We start from the raw sequence: 23663 nt of genomic DNA, 5'->3' as shown, positions 1-23663 counted from the left end.
CCCAATCGGAATAAAGGCTAAACCCTTGCTTCTTCCAGATATGAGGCTTATCACTTGGAATTTTACCAGAAAATCATATACCCTCCTTCATAGCCAATGTTAGCTCTGTAATTTTTGTATTGTTTTATACTTTACTCTTACTCTGATTCCACTCAGAAATTATTAGAAAAAAACTCCTGGGTAGTTTTGGATGCTCTTCTTGGAGAACTCCTAAAGACATAATGTCAGAGATGGGGGTGGGGGTGGATAGCTTTGAGGATAATATAAGGCAATAGAAGGTGTCCTTAACCTAAAGGAGGAAGGTAGGGGACCAAGAAACAGAGGGGTAGGGGAAAGCTAATCTTCATCAAAACCCTTCCCTATTGTGAAATCCCTGCATTCAGTAAACTTCTCTTTTCTCATTTTGCAACGGTTTGTCCCTAATGGAGAACCGCAGACGCTACTCCCTATACCCTTCTTAATTCTGGACCCTTTACTCCTCTGTCCCTCCTACTGTCTCCTTTCTGGTCTCCAAAACTCAAAATGAAAGAAAATTTGCTTTTACAAACTCACTGGGTCCTTCCCTGGGTTCAGTACAGTCTAGCACTCCACTTTGGGGAGATTATTACTGTAACAATCAATTTTCTGGCGACTTCAGTTTATCTAGTTAACACTTGGCTTTATTCTATGGTTGCACAGCCTTTCTGTGACTATGCTTAAGTGATCTGAGCAAGGCTGACCAAAGAGCGAGCAGTGTTTGCTATAGCAACCGTGGATATCAGGCACCTAATGGGAGCTCTTGGAATAGGGATTAGGGTAGGATTCCGTCAGGAAGGGGCAGTTTTAGGGCAAAGGAGACATTGCGCCCCCTAAAGGAAGTGCGTATTAAAGCGGCTAAATCAGGCGGACGATATCACGTGCTCTTCGCCCTGCCAATTGAAAATTAATATTTGCTTCCTCGGTTCCCCATGGAAACAACCCCGCCCCACTGACCCTCCCGCCCTATTCGGTTATGAGGTTTTGGCATTTTATTGAGTATTTAAACTGACAATCAAATACCTGTGCCTTCTGGCTGGACACCTTGCTTCCGCTAAGCAAACTGGTACACTTATTGGTCAATAAAGCAATAACTGGCACGCAGTAGTCCAATAATCCCCATCCTAGGCGGGGTCTAATTAGGACGTAGGGCCAATCAGCAGCGGCGTTGTTTTTGCGACTCCACGTCGGCACCAGCTGCAGGGCAAGATGGAGCCGCTGATTTTGGTAGGATCCGGGGCAGCTGAGGTGCTGCGGTGCCCAGAGGGGCCGAGAGTCGGGATTCAGGCTGTCTGGGAGGGGTTAGAAAGGGGACATCCGGGTAATCCTCGGGAACCGAAGGTTCAGTCAACGCGTGGACTAGCGTATGGCCTAGAGCAGGAGCTAAAGCCTCGGTTTAGAGTAGGAAGCTCTGCCGGGGAGAGAGCAGAGTCAGTGGAAAGTTGAAGGGAGCACATAGAGTCCTTAGGACACAAAGGTTCGTGAACGCACTGAATTGGGGGTCTTTCAGGTTCCCCCGATTTTGAGCATTGTGGATGATATCCTGATTTGAGTTTCCCCAAACCTCCCAACTCGCCCCAAATTGTAAGAGTAAAGTGCAAGTGTTTGTTATCACAGGTTTTCTTGTTGGTAGTTGTCACAATTTGACTCTCCTTTGATAGTTGCTTGTCACATTCCTTCAAAAAGTTGTTTTCTTTTTACTTCGGTTTCCTGTAAATACTCTTTTTATAGATCTGTCACGATGAAGTATCAGTATTCCATCAAAGTTCTGGAATACCTGGTAGAGTTAGGATGGATTGTGGAACATTTTTCCAGACTCCTTATTCCGCTCTCCTTTTCCCTACCCATTTAAACTTTAGGAAGTGTTCTAGTAGGATCTGGGATGCTAACTCTCTTGAGTTATCTGAGAATTTTGGTGGTTAAAGGGGTATGTTAGCTCCCTTGTCCGTATGATTGTATTTTTTTTTTTTTTGCTTATTCAAATGAATAAAACACTATTACCTCGTCTTTTAAAATTGGACCAGAGAATTTCTCTGAAGAAGGGTCCCATCTGTTTTGCAATTTGGAGATGTTAACACAGATGTGTGTATGGGAATTAGCTCCCAGCCCCTTCCTTAATTGAGTTGAACTCGAGGCCTCTTTCTTGTCTTTTTCTTTCCCTCAGCTCTAATACACGTACACATTCAGATCTTCATCAGGTAAATGAGAATAACAGGTTTCAGTTATCCTTTGTAAAGATAGCAAAGATAGCTCTGGCTGGTGTGGCTCTGTGTTTGGAGCATTGGCCCTGGCACCGAAGGGTAGTGGGTTTGATTCCTGATCAAGGGCACACTGGGTTGCAGTTTCAATTTTCCCCTCTGGTGAGGGTGTGTCAACCAATCCATGTGTCTCTCTCACATTGATGTGTTTTTTTTCCTCTCTCTTTCTCTCGCTCTTTCTCCCTCCTTCCCTTCCACTCTCTCTAAAAATCAATGGAAAAAATATCCTTGGGTGAGGATTGACAACAACAAAATATAGCAAAGATAGAGATAATTTCTTCTCATCATATGGGTTGGTCAAATCTAGGTAGAAAGCTTAAAATTTGAGGGTTTTTGCTCTGGCCGGTTTGGCTCAGCGGTTAGATCAGCAGCCTGCGGTCCAGGGAGACCGGGGTTCAGTTCCCGCTAAGGGTGTGTACCTCAGTTGCAGTTTGTCCCCGGCCCTGGTTGGTTGCGCAGGTGGCAGCCACTCGATGTGTCCCTTTCACATCGATGTTTCTCTCTCTCTCTGTTCCTCTCTCTCCCTCCCACTCTACCTGAACAAAGAATGGAAAAATGTCCTTGGGTGAGGGTAAAAAAAAAAAAAAATTAAGGTGTTTTTTTTTCTTTTTTAATTTGATTAGTTTTTTTTTTTTATCCTCACCCGAGGACATTTTTCCATTTTTTGTTCAGATAGAGTGGGAGGGAGAGAGAAGGAGAGAGAGAGAGAGAGAGAGAGAGAGAGAGAGAGAGAGAAACATCGAACGTGAAAGGGACACATTGAGTGGCTGCCACCTGCACGACCAACCAGGGCTGGGGACAAACTGCAACCGAGGTACATGCCCTTAGCGGGAACCGAACCTGGGTCTCTCTGGACCACAGGCTGACGATCTAACCGCTAAGCCAAACCGGCCAGGGCTAATTTGATTAGTTTTTAATGAAATCTTTTCTGTCCCAAGCAGTTAACCACTATTAATCAGTTAACAGATTGAGATAAGTTCTAGGGAATTGGTTTCTTTGGAAGTTTTTAGACTTACCTACATCAGTTTAGAAGGGAGCCTGGTTACAGGTAAATGAGTGAGGGAGATAATACTTGAGAAGCTGTGTATGGTGGTCAGAGGGATTTATATGTAAAGTCTCTCACATTTTCTCCTACCTCAGTTCTTTGACTGCTTCCTCAGTGAAGTGTATTTCAACCTGCTTCTTTCTTATATCCATTTTAATCTGTACCTAAGATGCCACATTCACAGATCCCTGCTAACCTATTCAAGGTACCCCACCCCTGAACTTTGCTTTAAAAACCACACTGGTGCCCTGGCCGGTTTGGCTCAGCAGTTAGAGCATCGGCCTGTGGTCTGGAGAGACCCGGGTTCAGTTCCCGCTAAGGGCTCGGTTGCAGTTTGTCCCTGGCCCTGGTTGGGTCATTTGGGTGGCAACCACTAGATGTGTCCCTTTCACGTCGATGTTTCTTTCTCTCTCTCCCCCTCCCACTCTATCTGAACAAAATATTGAAAAATGTCCTTGGGTGAGGATAAAAAAAAAAAAAAACACATTGCTGCCCTGGCCGTTTTGGCTCAGCGGTTAAAGTGTTGGCCCGTGGACCTGAGAGTCCTGGGTCCCTTCCTACTAAGGGCACGTACCTCAGTTGCAGTTTGTCCCCGCCCTGGTTGGGGTTGTGTGGGTGGCAACCAGTCGATGTGTCTCTCTCACATAGATGATTCTCTCTCTCTCTCTTCCTCCCTCTCTCCCTCCCGCTCTATCTGAAGATAAATGCAAAAATGTCCTTGGGGGAGGATAAAAAATAAAATAAAAAAATAAAAACCACACTGGTTCTTTGTCATGATGAACTTATGTAGTGAGGTTAGGGGAAACCAAGAGCTTGCTTAAAGAAGTACATTGTCAAAACTAGATTAGATTTTGATTCCCAGCCCCAGACTAATTCTCTAATGTTACCTTATCATCAGTTTCCACCTCTTTAGTATACAAAATTGTACTTTTTAAAAAATTTATTTATTTTTGTTACAGATATTTCTCCTTTTCCCCCCATCGACACCCTCCTCCCGATCCTGTCCCCCCCCACCAATTGTACTTTGACCATTAGCTATATAAAACTTTTGTTGGGGACAAAGTACCAACAGGTATCAACTCTTGTGCTGATCTCCAGAGTTCTTAGGATATTAAACTAGTATTATCCTTTGTATCAGCTTTTTCCAACTTTTTTTTTTCTCTTTACAATGTCAATATATTTTGGGCTCCCAATTAAGAATTTAAATAGCTTTCTCACCATTCTGGCTCTTCTTAACTGGAGTTCCAGGGGAAAATTAAGTCCTAATGACCTAAGGCATTCATCGTATGTAATGAATCAACTTCTCTGTATCCACAATGGTGCTGTTTGTTTGTGTGTTTTTTTAATTAAAAAAATATATATATGTTTTATTGATTTCAGAGAGAAGAAGGGAGAGAGAGAGAGAGAGAGAGAGAGAGAGAGAGATCAGTGAGAGAAAAACATTGACAGACTGCCTCCTGCAAGCCCCCTACTGGGGATGGAGCCCTCAACCCTGGCATGTGCCCTGACTGGGAATCAAACTGGGACCTCTCAGTCCATGGGACAATGACCAGTCCACTGAGCCACATTGGCTGGTCATGGCACTAGTTTTGTACTAATCTTTGGAGAAGTGAGAAGATAGTCATGGAAATAATTTTCAGCATTCAGTGGTTCCGATGAGGTACCATAGTTAGGAATTAGGTGATATTTCCAAAGTTTTTCATTCTCGTCTCACTACCCTCTCACATACTGGCCCACAAAATTTAGCTCCATCTGATTCAGAATCACCCTTTCTCCCTGCTCCTTTTATTTTTATTTTTTCCATTTATCTTCAGATAGAGTGGGAGGGAGAGAGGGGAGAGAGAGGGGAACATCAATGTGAGGGACACATCGACTGGTTGCCTCCCGCACGATCCCAACCAGGGCCGAGGGCGAACCACAACTGAGGTACATGCTCTGGGCCAGAATTGAACCTGAGACTCATTGGTCCATGGGCTGACGCTCTACTGCTGAGCCAAATTGGCCAGGGCCCTCCCTGCTCCTTTTAATCTCTTCCCGTCGTCTGTGTACTTAGCAGTATCTCCTGATTTTTGGGTCACCATCTTCATTATGAAAAGTATGAAGAATCCTTGGATCTTAACTCTCTTCTAAACTGAAGTGTTTATTGTAACGGGATAGTATTTTACAAGCCACTCCTTAGAAAGGGAGACAACTTCTAAAATTCCTTTAGGCTTCCTCCTTTCACTTTTTAGAAAATACTTTCATTGCTATTTAGAGAGAAAAAGGGAGAGAGAGAGAAAAAAATATTAATAAGCTGCCTCCTCTGCATAGCCCCTACCAAAGATTGAGGATCAATCTTGCAACCCAGGCATGTTCCCTCACCAGGAATTGAACTGGCAACCTTTTGGTGCACAAATGATGCCCAACCAACTAAGCCACACTGGCCAGGACCTCCTTTCACTTAAAAAAAAATTTTTTTTCTTTATTGATTTTAGAGAGAGAGGAAGAGAGATGGAAACATCGATGAGAGGGAACATCGACTGGCTGCCTCCTGCATGCCCCCAACTGGGGATTTGGCCCACAACCTGGGTATGTGTCCTGACCGGGAACTGAACCAATGACCTCTTGGTGCATGGGTCGATGCCCAACCACTGACCACACCAGCCTGTGCTTTTTTTTTTTTTTTTAATCCTCACCCGAGGATATTTTTTTTTCTCTTCAGACAGAGTGAGGGAGGGAGGGGAGGAGGGAAAGAGAAACACTGATGTGAGAGACACACATCGACTGGTTGCCTCCCACATGACCCCAACCAGGGCTGGGACCAAACCGTAACCAAGGGATGTGTCCTTGACCAAAATTGAACCCGAGGCTTTTGGTCCTTGGGCTGACGTTCTAACTGCTGAGCCAAACTGGTCAGGGCTCCTTTCACATTTTTATTGCCTAGTTTAGCTGGACTTCAGTGGAAATCTGATCAAAGCATATCCTTTTATCCTCACCTCTGCAAACATAGCCATAGAATATTGAGAAGAGAAGGGTAATCTAGAGGAGGTCAAGAAGAACCATCGCCCTGGCTGATGTGGCTCAGTTGGTTGGAATGTTGCCCGGTACACCAGAAAGTGTGGTTTGATGCCCAGTCAGGGCACGTACTAAAGTTGCACGTTCGATCCTTGGTTGGGGCATGTACGGGAGGCAACCAGTTGATGTTTCTCACATTGATGTTTCTCTCTCTTTCTCTCAATAAAAATAATAAAAAAAGAACCATCAATTAAAAATTGATTTGATTATGGATATATCTGAATACCTAGGGTCCCTTCATTTAAGGATTTTACAATAAGTCACATTTCTTTCTTAAATTAAGTAATTCAGCCCTAGTTCTCAAACACATTTGTCTAATCTTTCTTAGGTCTACTTGTAGTCTCTAAGGAAAGATAACTTTTCATCTCCTTCTGTTCCTAGTACTTAATGATGCTCCCAGCCTGCATCTTTGGACTTAGCTTTCTCTCTCCTGCTGTTTTCTGCTGGTTATCCCTTCCTTGTGAATGGAGAGGGATCTCTGCAGGTCACTGTTCTCCATTAATAACCTATGGGATCTTAAAGATGATGGCTTATCCTCTTCCTCCTTTGGTTTACCTTTTTTCTCAAAACTGAATTACTCTAGCAGACTAGATCCTTAAATCTTCCCTCATAGATTTCATTTTTCCTAATCCTCTTTGGATTCACTTTTAGAGTGCTTTTCCAGTGCTTTATGGACCAGACTTTTTGTTTGTATCCTTTCTCTCCCCATCATAACATTTTTATCCTTAAAAAATGACCAAATCCTGAATTGTAAGCCTCATTCAAACATCAGGGCATCCAAAGTGCACAAGAGTATGCATATATATGGAGGAGGAAACTATGCAGAGTACATCAGTGACTCTTAAAGGTTGATACTGCTCTATGGCCTTTGCTTCCTGAATCATCTTAATGGGGCTTTTGTTAAATTCCTCTGGCACTAACAGTAGAGGTACTTGGCCTAAATGCCCCCTCCTCCTGCTCTGGGCAAAGGTATCAATTACATTAAGCCCCCAAAGCACTCCCATCTCATTCCTGGCAGTCCCCTGTGCCCCTCTTCCAGCTGCGTCCTTGGCGGTGCCTGGCCCCTCCATTTCGTTAGGAGAAGCAATCTCCTCGTTCCTGCACTGTGGAGATATATTTCTCAGCTAGGGCGCGAGCAGTGCCAGCACTGCCCCCCGTGAGGTCCCTGGCAGCCATAAAAATTTTTATTGTGATTATGTTGGTGTCGGGGTGTCCATCTGGGTTATTGCACACCTAGTTTAATTGATTGAAGTTTAATTTATTGACACTTCAAATTAAATGATCAGAATAAACTGTGCTGTTACTCTGGCCGGCTTGTTTTAATGGTTGATTGCTGGAAGCAGACCTCTGCTTGAACTAAAACCCCTAAAGAGCAATTGACGCTGCTTCTAACTCTCCCCATGTCTTGCCCTCCAAGAAGACCTCGTTATAGATTTCCGACGTATTTATATATATTTTTTCCCTCTCCTTCACAGTGGTGGGAAAGAGTTGGTCCCTGGCAAGGTATAAATTACATCAAAGGTCTAGGGGAGCTGTCACATGGTCAAAAGAGGAGGAGGGGCCTCCACATGAAGAAAGCCAGACCCTTGAGAAGCCAGGTTGTCCCTGGGAGGTAGAGGATGAATGCAATTATCCAAATATTTGCGGGAGCACAGTGATAGATTTAGAGTCTTTTTTAGCTAGATATTTGCTACTGATTTTTACTTTACTCCATTGACATGACTTGGTTGACAGGATATCGACAAGCAAACTAGTATAGAAAAGGGAACTAAAGAAGCAAATAAAGGATAGAACAGGAATAAAGAATCAGTGCCTATCCATTTATGTTAGAGTAATTAGGAAGACAAAGGCAGAATGTCCACCAGCAGCCAATGAAGGTGGATTGGGAGGTTAAATCTATGAACATTTTAAGATGTCCCTACTGGCAAGGGCCTGCCTACATTCTGCCTCTTCTAATTCTTTAAAACATAGACTTTCTCTCAGATCAGATTATTAGAGTTCTCCTGTCCTGTCCTGGCCAGTTTGGCTCAGCGGTAGAGCATCCACCTGTGGACCAATGAGTCCCAGGTTTGATTCCAACCAAGGGCACATACCTAGTAGGTTGTGGTTCATCCCTGGCCCTGGTCGGGGTTATGCGGGAGGCAACCAGTCGATGTGTCCCTCTCACATCTATGTTTCTCTCTCCCTTTCTCTCCCTCTCTCTCTACCTGAAGATAAATAGAAAAATATCCTTGGGTGAGGATTAAAAAAAAAAATTAGAGTTCTCCTGTCCTTAGATTCCCTAGCCTTTGTCACCTCTTCTGGTGTTTGACCACCACATCTGTTCAGGAAATCTTTCCTGTTGTGTAACCTGAGTCTTACATGCTGCAGATGAAGCCTAGGTCTCCTTATTTAACTTTAATTTTCCCACTATCAAGGCAGATAATCCTCATTTACAGCCAACTGGCCTGGAGAGCTCTGTCTACCAATTTTCTCCCTCCTTTTCTCTTATTTGTATAATTTTTAGAGGGAGACTGAAACTAGGGGAAAGGCTAGAAATTCTGCCTCAAGGGTTGATTTGGGGGAGCAAATAGATTGAAAGATGAACACAGAGGCTATCAATTCAGTCTTTTTGGTGCTTGCTTCGGCAGCACATATACTTAAATTGGAACTATACAGAAAAGATTAGCATGACCCCTGCATAAGGATGACACGCAAATTTGTGTATTTTGTTTCCAGGAGCAGATGGAGAGGAGGGGGAGTTGAGAATAAATTAGTATACAGATCATGACCAAGAAATCAGAAATGGATCTATCCCCATTTGATTTTTTCCTTTGCTGAGTGATATTTATTTATTTATTTTTTATCCTCACCCGAGGACATATTTGCATTCATCTTCAGATAGAGCGGGAGGGAGAGAGAGAGAGAAACATCAACGTGAGAGAGACATATCAACTGGTTGCCACCCATATGACCCCAACCGGGGCCTGGGACCAACTGCAACTGAGGCACGTGCCCTTAGTGGGAACGTAACCCGAGTCTCTCTGGTCCATGGGCCGATGCTGTAACCACTGAGCCAAACTAGCCTGCTCTGCTGAGTGATATTTAAGTGAGGGCTCCTGAATTACCAAACTGGGAAGGCAGAACGTTCTAATATTGCTGCCAAACCTCAGGTGGAGAGTACTGTGATTTGTTTGTTCAGTTCATGTCTCTTCCCAATAAGTACTGCTTCCTTTGTCCCACATTTCTGTAATTGTTTCACTTCTATAATAGTTGAAGAATTAGGGACTGTGGTACCTCTAGGCATAAAATTCTCTAGCAGACTAGCTTTCTGAATTTTAATAAAGGACCTGAGACTTTGCATTCCTGAAGAGCTGGAACTTGGTTATCTTTGTCCTGCCTGTCTTACAGCCACCAAATTTAGTCATTGAAAGCTAGAGTGGTGTGGTGCTGACCTTTGCTCCCCTTGCTGGCTGTGTTAGTTTTCTCAATTGTATTTATTAATTTATGTAGGCCACACACATATTTATTGAAGCCATTACTTGGTGCCCGGCTGAGGAAAGGGGGTGATTTACTAAAGTATCACTCACTTCCCTCTTTCTTTATTCCCTCCCCACATCATCTTATTATCTTCAGAGAGAATCTCATTTAATTCTAAACCTAGGTCTATGAACTCCTTCAAATATAACAGTTTGTGATGTGTATTTTTCTGGTAACAAGGTCCATAAATTTCTTAAGCTTATCAAAGGAGTCTGCTGTACTTCAAAAAAGGTATTAACATGGACTGATCTAGCTCAGGCCTCTCATTTCTTCAGTGAGGAAGCTGAGTCCTAGAGAAAGGTAGAACTTGGTAATGGCTAATCCAGATTATAATACAAGAATTTTTAGGAGTTTAGAGACATTTTCTCCTAAAGTGTTAGCATTCTTGGTCACTGCATTCACGTTTTTTATCAGTGTCAGATAGGAAGATTCTCTCTATGTATCTCTTTTGCTGTCAATTCTTTCTTCCCAAAACATGTTCATTTTCCTCTGTGTAACCAACATTTGGTCTCATATCTTCCAGTTCTTTGATACCTGTGGCTCCTATTCTTTCCTGTGCTGTGCTTCTTGAATCTAAGAAAATCCCCTGGGTAGTATGTGAAAACTGCTCTTCCCTGTCAAAGCATTTGCCTAATTCTTTTCTTTTCATCTGAAGTCCCCAGGCTTGTGGCTGGCAAATTTGAACCCTCAACCCCAGAGGAGCTTTTCATTTTCAAGAAGTTGGCACGGAGTCAGGGAGCAAATACCTGCTTAGGTCATGTAGAGCTGGGATTGGTATCTAGGAATTTCTCCTTCTAGTTTTTACTGTCTTGGCTTCACTTTTAACTAGGGTTGAGGGAAGAGCATCTTGTTTCTAGTTGATAAAGATCTATTGCCAAGCCAGGGTACTACTTTTTGGCATGACCATAATGATTTCTTTATAAGTGGGGAATGAAGAGATTTCTAGGAATCTCAACCAGATTCTTACTTGTGCCCTTTCAGCTCTGTTGATAGCATCCTCTAAGTCCTTGGAGGCTTCTTGGTCCCCCTTCTCCAAATGAATCAAGTAAGTAGTCATAGTCACCAAATATCCTGTCTGCCTCTCCAAATACTCCCCTAGTCCTCTTCTGATGGCATATCACGATCTTACCCCAGAGTGTTCTCATACTATATACATTGTGAACACAATTTAGTGCTTTTTTGGAGCCCATCTCTCTTAGTTTGGCTTACAAGGAACAAATAGAGAGCTTTTTATCCAGAGGTTCTGACTATAATCCTTAGGAAGCTGCAGGTCATCAGAAGGCCCACAGGGGGCAGCACTAGGAATAGCTCTTCCCCTGTAATCCTCTCTGCTTAGGGAGGGGATACTGGGAGATGATGATTTTTTTCCACTAGGCTTCAGAATCTCCTGATTGAGATCAAAGACTCCTTTGTAGCAGGCTATTTGCTTGTTTAGTGTTGTTTCGGCTCTCCTGAGGAGTCCAGACTTGGTTTTCCATGATAATAAAAACATACATAAACATATATCTGAGCTATCCTATCTCCCGCAAACTAATCTGCCTACACATCATTTCCAGGCACCGTTAGCATTTGAGGTGAAGTTCTGTTATACACTCAGGCTGTGGCTCTCTGAAAGTCAGTGCATCACAGAACTTTGTCTCGAAAGCTTTCTAGCAGCTACCCATTTGGGAGTGGGAGGGAAGAACAGACCTTTTAAATCCCTTGAACATGGCCTTAAGCTTGTAGGGTCCTTCTCAATAATCAGCATTTAATGTGTTACAAGGTCAAGCCTAGTTCATTGTCGAGGAAGCCCATTTCTCAATAGCTGGGAGTTATTTATAAACTTGCCCTTTGCAAAAACTTAAAGATGAAATTACATTATCAGTAATGGCTTCTGGGGCCTTTAAACTGGCTGGTTTTATGATGTGAGAGGGACTCCTGGCCCTCCCCACTCCTGAGAGTTAAAGGCCCTGGGCTGAAGTGGAACCAGCTACAGTCAGGAGGTGGCAGGAGAAGTAAAGGAGAAGCTGCTGGCTCTAGCGGTAGCACAATGGAGAATTGAAGCAGCATTTAAGTTTTTGCCTAAATTCTCAGCTTGATTTAGTGTAGTTATAATCCTTTAGAAGTTTGACATGACCGGCCTTTTCTCTAGTTCCTTCTTACCCCTTTTAGAGCTGTAAAATAAGCCGGATTTGGTCTTCTCATTGACTTCCTTTGCCTGTCTTTTTTATCTTTCCCAGGAAAATCCAATATTTTTACTTGGGGGTTTCCATGATAATATCTTCTAAAAAGCTAGCGACAAGAGCCAGAAATCTGTTTCTCTTTTTTGCTAGCTGTTTTAGGTACTCACACTTAGTTGGCCACAAAGGACATTGTGTGACTCTCCTAGTTGGCAGGTGGCTGTAAGGGTTTTTCTTTTCTTTGGAATCCCATTCTTTCTAGGGATGCCAGGATCTATGACTATAAGAACCAGTTACCTATGCCAGCTCAATGCCCAGTTTAAACCATTAGGAATCTCTCTAAGGTTGCTGTGAATGGGTATAGAGGAACAGAGCCAAAGATTTCCAGGGAAAAGATTGTGGGAAAAAAATATTTTTTCTAAAGTTCCTTCCCTGTGGACTTCTTTCCCTCTCTTAAGGAAACTCATTCCCATTGGTGTCTTTCTTTTGATGAATTGAGGATCCAAGTTGTTATAGAACTGAGCCTGTTTTATGGGAAGATCTTTTTGTGGGGAATTAGGAGTTAGGAAAACTGCTTTTATTTGTGACCTATTAGATGAGAGTCTAGAGACTTTCTTCTGCTAGACAAAGAGTTCCTTCATTTGAGAGAGGAGTTCCTCATGCTTTGTTTATTCCAGAGAGTAATCTATACAGGGTGGGCATCTCTAAGGAGTGTTTATCACAGGAGAGATAAATTTGTAGTAATATCACCCAAAATGGCCACACTAGATAAGCTACCAATACCTGGAAGTGTAATTATAAGAGGTTCCCCTAGATGTATACTACATCAAAACATTTTTACTTTATTCTGAAACTTTATCTAGTCTCATAATCATTGAACAAATATTGAGGGTTTAGTATGGGTCAGGCATTGTTTTGGACACTTTGGATAAATCAATGACCAAAACACAAAAATTGCTGTTCTCTAAAATTCAAGTGGGGAAGCTTACATTCTTTACTTTGTTGTCAAAAGACTGGGTTGCCTTTACTCTCATTATTAACTCCCTGAGCTAGGGTTGGTTCTTTGCATGGAACCATAAACCTCCTGGAGCCTCATTGGACAGTTTACCTTTATAGATGCTGTAGTTTCTGGATCCTTAGCAATGATTCTTTTCTCCTGACCCTTGGGTCTTTGTTAAACACATGCTTGGAGAGTATATTTGGCTCCTGTGAGGACTGTGGTTTTCCTAAGTAAGCCAGGAAAGGGAGGTAGCAAAGCAAAAGCCTTGTCTTATAACACAGGGGAGAGATATCAGTGGTAAGTAATATTGATTAGAAAGACAAGGAATGTAAGCCTGCAAACACCTATACACATACCAATGCCTTCCTTCCTTTCTCGTTCTTCCTGTCCTGGTTAGCTGGCCGTCTAGAAGATGCAGGACTAGAGAAGGTTTTTGCAAAGTGATATGCCTTGTAGTTATTTGAGTTTTAGTGTAACCATTAAGGCGGAGGCTGTGATTCCTTTATGAGAGTCAGTGTCCTCCAAGTTTGATTCTTGGTAGTGAAGAAACACCCCCTCCTGCTCTTTATCTCCAGGCCCGAGTGTTTCTTAGCTTGATTCTCTTCTCATTGCTTCTTAACTTCCCCAAAATTCACATTGGTTTTTACCCTGGCAAGATAAGTGGTAGTGGTTGGGATATAGTACAAGAATTGGGATCATCGGGGAAGTCTTGGGAGATGGATGTCTCACTGGGCGGTATTCACTGTGTGTGTGTGTGTGTGTGTGTGTGTGTGTGTGTGTGTACATACATGCATGTGCTGACATTTTCCTCTGCTCAGTGTGTGGATGGTTTAGGGAAAGCTTACTTTATGCCTCTGCATTGCTGTTGCGTTGGGACTGCAGAAACTTCCAAGTACATTAGGGCATTCAGCCCTGTTTTCAGATAGCCGTGTGCAGTGCTTATTAATTAATCTTGTCACAGTCCATACCCACGTGTGCATAGGAGACCAGCAAGGGAGGGTAATTTGGAAATAGCTATAGCATAATATTTGGGAATAACAGCATGACCTACCTTGATTAAACATGCTGTGGGTCTGGCTCAGAGAAACTGTTTATCTGATGCTGCTTTTGAGTCCTTTGTTAAAATGCCCCCTCCCTCAATTCACTTCATTCACCACTTGGTCATTCTTAGTGGGAAATGTCAATATCTAACCAGGTTGGGACAGGGGACACACAGAGGACCCCAGTGGGGCTAGGAGAAGGTGTCTGGTTTGCCAGTGGTGGCAGGAGCCTTCAGGACTGAAGGTATGTTCATATCTCTTCAGGAACCCTCCCTGTATACTGTCAAAGCCATCCTGATTCTGGACAATGATGGAGATCGACTTTTTGCCAAGGTGAGATTCCCTTTCATGTTAGTTTAGGAGCAAGACAAAGACTTACTCTGAGATTTGAATCTTGGGACTGGCCCTATTAACTCATATTCCTTGATACTGTAATTTTGAGAATTCTTCCATTTTTCCCATGCCTACTCCAGATAAAACCTAAACTGCTTCCGTCCCTTAGTTGCCCTGCTTCTGTCCCTTAGTTGCCTTGTTTGCTATCCTCAGACTTTGACTTCCTTTGTTATCAGCATTAGAGCAGAGAACCTTAGAACCTTGGTTTCTGAAAAAAAAACAGTGTCTAGTTATGAGAAGTAACCACCCATGCCCATTACTCCTGTCCCTTTCCTTTCTGCCTTGTCACCTGCCTGGGTTTTTCCAGGGAAATTTCTTATAGGTTCCAGGGTTCCAACCCTAGGCCTACAGTTACCACCAAGGTTGTTACCCCTGGCTTTCCCAGTATGAAGTTTCTAACTTTGGATCTATTAAAAAAGAAGAGAAAGGACACCCCTCTGCTCTCCTCTATATTCTCCCCCTCCTGTAGAAATTTTGTCTGTCCCTGGTGTATTAACTCCGGGCAAGCATAGCATAAATCAATCAGCAGGTAGAGATTAGTTTAGAATTCACCAGCTGTTCCTCCCTGTAATTGGATGTAACTATGCAGGACACCTTTTGAAACAGTTATCCAGTTACTAAATGCCAGACCTGTCATAGGTCTTCAGCTGACTGCAACAGATTAGCCCCTAAAGAGCAGAGCAATTTAGCAGCCTGCATCTCCGCCCCCTTGCCAGGGAGAGCTTGGGAGTGGGCTCAGCAATGTGCTAGATTGCCTCCTGTTTCTTTCAGTTTTGCAGAAAAGAAAGCTAAGATATGAGAGGGAATAGGGTAGGGTTTGCCTTTCTTTAGAGGAGGTTTTTGTAGCCTTTCTCCATCCCTCAACTTCAGTGAATGAGGGTCTGCAAGAAGTGTTCTGTGCTTTTAGGGCCTTTTGTGTTCTCTAGCACTGCTCCCTGACATGGGGTATCTTCTAGGAAGCACTTGATGAGAGTGGTTTCAGGATTGCTCTCCTAGAATACAGACAAGGGCAGAGTCTCATCTTAGGACTTGTAGGCCTCTGCCCTTACAGTCTTAGAAATGTGAGGTGGGGTTGCTTAGAGCAGGGTCTTTTTAAAATTTTATTTTGTTTTCTCTTTATTGATTTTTAGAGGGAGAGGGAGAGAGACAGAAACATCGATGAGAGAGAACATCGATTGGCTGCCTCCTGCATGCCCCCACTGGGAATTGGGCCCACAACCTGTGCATGTGCCCTGACTGGGAATTGAGCTGGCGACCTCTTGGTGCATGGGTCAGCGCTCAACCTCTGAGCCACACCAGCCGGACTAGAGCAGGGTCTTTAACAAATTTTTTTTTTATTTGATTACTTGCCGCCCATTCCCTGCCTCTATAGTTCTTCCTTCTCCATGTCAGTATTTCTCCTTTACCCCATGCCTTGAAAGAGAGAAATCCAAGACCAGGACAAAACACAGTCACTAATCATTCTGGGTTCTGAGCTCTAATGACCCAACTCTTCTTTCCCTCTGACCAGTACTATGATGACACCTATCCCAGTGTCAAGGAGCAAAAGGCCTTTGAGAAGAACATTTTCAACAAGACCCATCGGACTGACAGTAGGTCATTTTCCTTTCACTACTCCCTGTGTTGGGGAAACTGTGGTGGGAAGGGGGTGGCAGCAGTACTGCGGAGAAAGGATAAAATGACTCTGCCTCCTTTTTCTCTTTTTTCCTCCTCCCTTCATATAATAAACTCTTCAGAAATGTAATGGGGAGGTGAGTGTACCTCACGCGGGAATACCATGCTGGAAGGTTGGCTGTTAGCTACCTGTCTAGTCCCTGGATTTATGAGCCTCACTTGACAAATTTAACTGCAGCTCTGCTTATTGTACCGCATCCATTAGGGCAGGTAAATGGAAGTCTGTAAAGGTGACCGCTCTGCATTTTCACCTCTGAAGGATCGACTGGTATCCTGTCTCATATACAAGGAGGGAAATAAGGGCAGTGGAAGGCGGGTGGTTAGAGGAGAAGATACATTTAGACTTCCCCCAGTTTATACTTCCCTTCTGCGACCACCTGAAAATAAAAAGCAGGTCAACTTTGATCTTTGGAGGTCATTCGATCTACATTATCTCAGCCTAGAAGAGCTGGATATCAGGAGTTCATGGTATCTCCATCTGTCCTACTTCCTTGTCTCAGGGCACCTACTGTTTCCACCTTTCCCCCCCAGGTGAAATCGCTCTCTTGGAAGGCCTAACAGTAGTGTACAAAAGCAGTATCGATCTCTATTTCTATGTGATTGGCAGCTCCTATGAAAATGAGGTGAGAATCCCCATCCCTCTTCACTATCTCTGATCCCACTTCCTAAACCACAGGCAGGACATAGTTACTAGTTCTGGGCCTTAGGAGTACCACATCCCTTTGTCTTCTTCTTCTTTATTTATTTTTTATTCTTACCCGAGGACATTTTTGCATTTATCTTTAGATAGAGCGGGAGAGAGAAACATCCGTGTGAGAGAGACACATCGACTGGTTGCCACCCACACAACTCCAACTGGGGCCAGGGACAAACTGCAACCAAGGTACTTGCCCTTAGCGGGAACCGAACCCGGGACTCTCTGGTCTGTGGGCAGACACTCTAACTACTGAGCCAAATAGGCCAGGGCTCCCTTTGGCTTCTGACGGGGCTAAAGCAGTTGTCAGAGATTCCTGCTGGCCTCACAAAAATGGCCTAGCAAATGAATCAACCTAGAGTATAAGTTTTCCCAGATCATTTTTATCTCCCTGTAGGAGATACCACGTGTGTTTTAATATATATTAACATACAATATTAATGATCTTCCCTGGATAGTATGTTTTAAGATGGATTTCAGAGATATGGTCAGGGTTGTGGGGACGCGTGCTCCACACCTGACTGAGTTTGGGTCAGTTAGCCAACATTCTGGGTCATATTGAAGCTATACATACTGAATGGGTATAGTCCTTGAGACTTGTACACTTGAGAAGATTGGGTGTAGTCCTAACCTGCTTTCTTTGCAAAGAAGAAGCTATTTACCTCAGGAAGCAAGTTCTAGGAAGGAGAGTAGATAAGTAAAAATAAACCCCCATATAATTTGAGGCAAAAGTAAAAGTTTGAGCCCTAGCCAGTTTGGCTCAGTGGTTGGAGCATTGGCCTGCGGACCAGAGAGTCCCGGGTTCAGTTCCCGCTAGGGGCATGTACCAAAAAAAAAGTTAAAGTTTGAGAGAACCAATTCTTACTGAGCTCTTATTGTTATAAGTGCTTTGTAAAATATGTTGTTATTTAAACCTTATTTCTTTGAGTTGTAGGCATTGGTGTGTCCTTGTTTTATAGATGAGGAACTGTATGAAATTACTAGTATTTAAAAAAAAATTGCCCTGGCCGATTTGGCTCAGCGATTAGAGCGTCAGCCTGTGGTCCAGAGAGACCTGAGTTCGGTTCCCGCTAAGGGCGCGTACCTCGGTTGCAGTTTGTCCCCGGCCCTGGTTGGTTGTGCGGGTGGCAGCCACTCGATGTGTCCCTTTCACATTGATGTTTCTCTCTCTCTCTCTCTCTCTCTCTCCCTCCCTCCCACTCTATCTGAACAAAAAATGGAAAAATGTCCTCGGGTGAGGATAAAAAAAAAACAAAACTTATTGATTTCAGAGAGAGGAAGGGAGAGTTAGAAATATCTATATGAGAGAACCATCAATTGGCTGTCTCCTGCATGCCCCCTACTGGGGATCAAGCCTGCAACCTGGACATGTACCCTGACCGAGAATCGAACCAGTGACCTCCTGGTGCATGGGATGACACTCAGCCAACTGAGCCACACCAGCCAGGCTGAAATTATTAGTATTTAACCACTGTTGAACTATTAAAGTGGCAGTTTCATGTGGTTCAACCTAATTTTCCCAAGGTTACACATCTAGAAAATGGCTTAGCTGGGATTTAAGCCCAGATCTGTCTGACTCCAAAGCCCATGCTCTTTCCACCAACTCTCTGACCTCAGCTATTGCTTGGTTAATGATTTCTCTATCTAAGATATCAGGTAGCATATACAGTTGGTAAATAAATGTAGAGGATTATGACAGGAAAGTTCTGTTTGAACAATCTGGTCAAAGACAGATATAAATTGTAGGATCATGTGGCAGAATTTATTTCTGTGAGAAACCACAGGTCCTCTTTCTGTTTTGCTCTCACTTCCACCTTATGCTTTGGGTCCTTTGTGAAAGCCTCTGTCTTTTGATGCTTAACGAATTAGAGGGTTTTATTTTCAGGAAGCAGCTTTCAGGGCCTTGAAACTTATCCTTCTGCTTTTTCTGTATCCCAACAGCTGATGCTCATGGCTGTTCTGAACTGCCTCTTTGACTCATTGAGCCAGATGCTAAGGTGAGCAGTCCATTCTTGACATCTGTTTGGGAGAGAAAATCGAGAATCTTCAGACCCAGGGATTTGTGGGGCATCAGCAGAGGCTTCAGGGAGCTGATTTACCATGAGAAGTTGGGCTTATTATTTCAGAGTAATTCACACTGATGGGGAGGACTAGATGGAGGGGAGAGTATGTTCCTTTGGAATAATTCTCCTAAGAAAGAGGATTGGGAGGGAGCAGAGTCTTCACCTCTATTTCTAATCTATTCCCCAGCGGCTCTGTCAGAGTTCTGAGCACCCTTATAGTGCTTTCCTGGACTTCATTCTTTACATTCGAGGTAGGAAAGGGGCAAGCATAGGGAAATGTCCCAGATAAATCATCAGTACCTTGGGAATGGAGGCAACACTCCCAATTTTTCACTTTTCGTTAGTTTTTTCCTTCTGTAGAACAGGAAGAATGTGCCCATTACCCTCTCCTCCCTTTCCACCACTCCACCAGTCCTCTGTTCCCCATGGATATGGGCAGTAGAAAAGATATAAGATACTTTTCCTGAAAACATACAGGACTCTGAAGTTCATTCCCCCAGTAGCTCCCACGCGAACCCAGCATAGACAGCCATCCAGAGCAGAACAGCGGGCATTCTCAGCCTCGCAAAATCAGCAGGGTGAATAGCTCAGATTTCCTCAGGAAGGGGATGATTTATTTCTTAGCCAGGTGAATGAATGGACTTCATTTCGGGTAATCTAGTGAAAGAGTCAAACTGACGGATGTGACTGGCCACAAGCACCAACCACCGGATCTGAGGCTGGTGGATGAAGGCCCTGACTGTTCCCAAACCCCTTGTTAGGCTTCTTTTCAAGACCTGAGCAGAGCTGGAGAGGGATGGGGAGGAGGGGAAGCAGAGAGGCTTAGAAGGCTTGTCAGGGTTTGAGTGCAAATAGAGTTTGCACTCAACCCCTCCCTACCTCCACCACCTCTAGATAGAGTTTTCGCTCTGTTTATTTCCTTTTTTCTACCCACTGATGTCAGCATTTATGAGCAATGTCACGAGCAGCATCATGGCAAGTAGGAAAGAGGGAATAATAGCTCTGGATAATCAACTCTTGAGTAGTCAGAAATTAACTGAATTTTTTAAATCTCTTTCCTGACATTCCTGATCCTTTCTCAGCAAACAAGAATAGGAAGGGGTTTAGCATGGATTAGTTTAAAAGTTCTTATTTACCTTATTTACTTCTTTGTGTGGTTGGTGGAGACATTTATTGGTCTAGTGTATAATCCCAACTTGGACAATGTCCTAGGGTTCCTTTCACACATGGGCTGGTGTTTTTTTTCTTGGGGACTCAGGAAAAATGTAGAAAAGCGAGCTCTGCTGGAGAACATGGAGGGGCTCTTCTTGGCTGTGGATGAAATCGTAGATGGAGGGTGAGTTCTCTGATTTGCCTGGACCTCCCTGGATTGGGGGTGTGTGTATCTGTGTGTGTGTCCCTATCCTAAGGCAAGTGGACTGAGTGGCCAGTGAGTTGGTCCTTCAGGAGAGAGTGAATAATGGCCTCTTCTTTGTCTTTGTAGGGTGATCCTAGAGAGTGATCCCCAGCAAGTGGTACACCGGGTGGCACTGCGGGTAAGCAGGAGTGTTTCTCTCTTTTTTTATCCTTACTCGAGGATATTTTTGCATTTATCTTCAGATAGAGTGGAAGGGAGAGAAGAAGGAAGAGAGAGAGAGAAACATCGATGTGAGAGAGACACATCGAGTGGTTGCCACCCATACAACCCCAGCCGGGGCTGGGGACAAACTGCAACCAACCGAGGTATGTGCCCTTAGCGGGAACCAAACCCAGGACTCTCCAGTCCGCGGGCTGACACTCTAACTGCTGAGCTAAACTGGCCAGGGCAGGAGTGTTTCTCTATATTCCTCCATCTACTCACTTTTCAGGGCCAGACTTGCAGGGTTTGGGCTTGTAGAATACATACAGTCTCCTCCTTTTTCAAATTCTTGTTGTCCCAAAGAAGGGAAGCAGAGGAACGTTATTTCTGCCCCTAACCTGGTACCTAGCACCTCATATGGTGCACTCTTTGCATAGAGTGCACATTTAATACATGCTTATTGAATCAGTGATAAAGCAAAAGAGATTTTAATATTGTTGGTCCTGAAGCTATAAAGGAACTTGAAGTTTGCTTGTTCTTCCTTTGGGATGGATCACAGTCATTTGAGGCAGAGGAGTGTCTTCCTTGTTTTTTAAGGTCTTATTAAACTGAGGGTAACACCTCTCCATCAGGAAGTACTTATTTTGCTAGTACCTCAGTCCTCTTTAGTGCTAGTGATGTCAGAAAAGGGCCTCTGAGTTAACCATAGAAGGCTCCAGGTCTGCTGGGGAGATAATGATGGGTACAGAGAGAGCCCACCAGCAAATTGTGGGGGTGCAGAAATGTCTGAGCAAAGCATATCTCCCCATTCACAGAATGTCCCGGCTCTGACCTCCACAGAGTGAAGGCTGACAGTGCTGGGTAATGGGAAATCTTTTCCCTTAACTGCCGTGGGCTCCATTTGCATAGTTTAATCTTCTCCTCTAACATATGTCTCTATGTGGCAAGAGAGAGGGTCCTCCCCACCCCAACTCCCTCCTTCCCCTTCTCAGGCTGCTGTTGCAGCAGTTTATTTCTTCAAATTAACATGCTGTCGTTACCCATCAGGCCTTGCGGGATCCATTAAACTATCCCTGGCTCCCCCTCATCCTTTCCCTAGTGATATTGATATTCAGGGAAGGTCTTCTCTGACTAGGGAATCAGGTCCCCCTAAGTTGTGGATCACATAACCTGCTTATTACTTGAAATTGAATAAATCTTTTTTTTTTTAATCCTCACCTGAGGACATTTTTCCATTTTTGTTCAGATAGAGTAGGAGGGGAGAGAGAGAGAGAGAGAGAGAGAAACATCAACATGAAAGGGACACATCAAGCGGCTGCCTCCTGCACAACCCCAACCAGGGCCAGGGACAAACTGCAACCGAGGTATGTGCCCTTAGTGGGAACTGAACCCTTGTCTCTGGACTGCAGGCCAATGCTCTAACCGCTGAGCCAAACTGGCCAGGGCAATTGAATAAATCTTTTAAGAAGTCCTTCTGCCTTAAAATAGAGGGTGGATAAAATGACTGTTTTTTGTTGTTGTTGTTGGGTTTTTTTGCTCACAGTCCCTCTGGCCAAGTAAAATTGTGGCTGTACTAGTCCCTGTAAGGGACTGAGAAGTTGAAGGTATCTGCCCTTTGCTTCAATTTAAAGGACCACCTCTTCCTTGTCCAATATCAAACTTCAATCCTGTCTTACTCCAGCTCCCTCCCACACTAAATGCTTTTCCCTCTGTGTTGTAGGGTGAAGATGTCCCCCTTACAGAGCAGACTGTGTCTCAGGTATGACTTTTTCCTATCTCCTTCTCCAGATGGACTGGGTCACTAAAGAGGCTAGAATAGCATTCCACCCCAACCCACAAAGTCTAAGTGAGAATAGAGACTGAAGACACATCTTTGGCTTCCTCTTATTCTAGAGAACTAGGACTCACACAGCCAAATGCTCTTACCCCACCCCAACTCCCATCCCAGTTTCCTGTGAACAGTAGCTGTCAGCCTTGATGTGTACCCTTCAGACCCTCCCTGCCTGATGCCTCATTCATGATTTATTTCCCAGCAGAGGCTTGCCTTAAGCAGATGGTCTATGTGTGTACACACGCACTCTCTCTCTCTGTTACTGTTCAAATGAGGGCAAAGCTGGAAGTGCATATTCTAGAACATGTAGGTTCTACAGATCCATCCTGCTACTTTGCAAATAGATTTGTCTACCTGATTTTGGGGGGGGGTGGCAAGGGAGAGATTCTGTTTTCCACCCATTTGGAATTCTCAACCAAGAAATCCATCTGGATGTGGTAACACACACACACCCCTTTTAACATATGTCCGGTAACCCCCAGTTTTTTTCTTTCCTCCCAGGTATACCTCTTCTCTCTTCATCCTCCCAATGGATTTGATTTTTTTTGCAATTTCCCAAACTGACAATCCTCTAGGCCCTTAGAGAGCTTCTTCCCATTCCTCTACCCTTGGGGATTTTCTATTTGCCATTCTTCTAAGGACAGGGAAGGCAAGTGAGGGGAAGGAAAGCCCCAATTCCCATCCCCACCCTGTCCCCCAGCAAGCCCCTCAATGCTGCCCTTGTCCCTGCAGGTGCTGCAGTCAGCCAAAGAACAGATCAAGTGGTCACTCCTTCGGTGAAGACCCTCCTGTTCCTGGCTCCTCACCCCCTCAAAAAATCCGCATGTCTGCTGTGACTTCTCATCCAATCCCCCAGCTGATGCTCTCAGGATCATCTCGGGGGTCACAAGGGATCCTTAAATCTTCATCTTGTCTGTGGTTGCTCCCTCCAAACCCCTAGGCGCTTCCCATTCCTTCTCACTTTTTTGCAGTTCTGGGAGTAAAGCTCCCAGGAGAATTGGATGCAGAGCAGGGGAAACACCTCTTCCTTTCTAGACTGGATTATGCTCCTATGTTTTCCTACCCTGCATATTTTCTTCTTAACTTCTGTGCCCTTTGCTGCAGCTACACATCAGATCAAAGCAGGAGAAAGAATGTGCTGAGTGTTTTTCTCCCTTTACCTTTATCCCGCCTTCATCCCAACAGTCCATATGTCCTGCAAGGGGAAGGAAAGAGAATTATTTTCTATAGAATGAGTGAGGGTTGTGGGAAGGTATATCTAGTCTCAGCCCCAGCCCCCCATACTGGCTTCAGCATTTTGTCTCATTCCTTCTTACTGTTCCGTCCTCCAGCCTTGGAAAAAAGATTGAAACAGCTCATA

At 44.1% G+C, this 23663-nt stretch overlaps 1 protein-coding gene and 1 pseudogene across 2 annotated transcripts; both read left to right on the top strand.

Moving 5' to 3' along the window:
* The first annotated feature begins 1144 nt into the window (after nucleotides 1-1144).
* On the top strand, nucleotides 1145-23437 carry COPZ1 (COPI coat complex subunit zeta 1). Of its 2 annotated transcripts, none has more exons than XM_036252048.1 (9): nucleotides 1145-1242; nucleotides 14355-14423; nucleotides 15994-16075; nucleotides 16689-16780; nucleotides 18793-18848; nucleotides 20173-20250; nucleotides 20398-20449; nucleotides 22193-22231; nucleotides 23036-23437. In XM_036252048.1, the coding sequence occupies exons 1-9, from the start codon at nucleotides 1225-1227 to the stop codon at nucleotides 23081-23083; spliced, it is 534 nt and encodes a 177-aa protein (XP_036107941.1). In that variant the 5' UTR covers nucleotides 1145-1224; the 3' UTR covers nucleotides 23084-23437. The 2 variants fall into 2 exon arrangements, with proteins under 2 accessions (XP_036107941.1, XP_036107940.1); XM_036252047.1 differs by lacking the exon at nucleotides 23036-23437 and adding an exon at nucleotides 22879-22966.
* On the top strand, nucleotides 8987-9086 carry LOC118624794 (annotated as a pseudogene).
* Nucleotides 23438-23663: the final 226 nt, after the last annotated feature.

This window comes from Molossus molossus, unplaced genomic scaffold, assembly GCF_014108415.1.
Source record: "Molossus molossus isolate mMolMol1 unplaced genomic scaffold, mMolMol1.p scaffold_m16_p_10, whole genome shotgun sequence".
Lineage (NCBI taxonomy): Eukaryota > Metazoa > Chordata > Mammalia > Chiroptera > Molossidae > Molossus > Molossus molossus.
Note: the sequence above shows the minus strand (reverse complement) of the source record. Positions and strands in the feature narration are given on the sequence as shown.

Bases quoted from the DNA above. Each gene is read 5' to 3' on its own strand.
- COPZ1 (XM_036252047.1), top strand. The intron at 18,849-20,172 runs GTGAGCAGTCCA...TTGGGGACTCAG, and splicing joins TCATTGAGCCAGATGCTAAG to GAAAAATGTAGAAAAGCGAG. The intron at 22,232-22,878 runs GTATGACTTTTT...ACAATCCTCTAG, and splicing joins CAGAGCAGACTGTGTCTCAG to GCCCTTAGAGAGCTTCTTCC.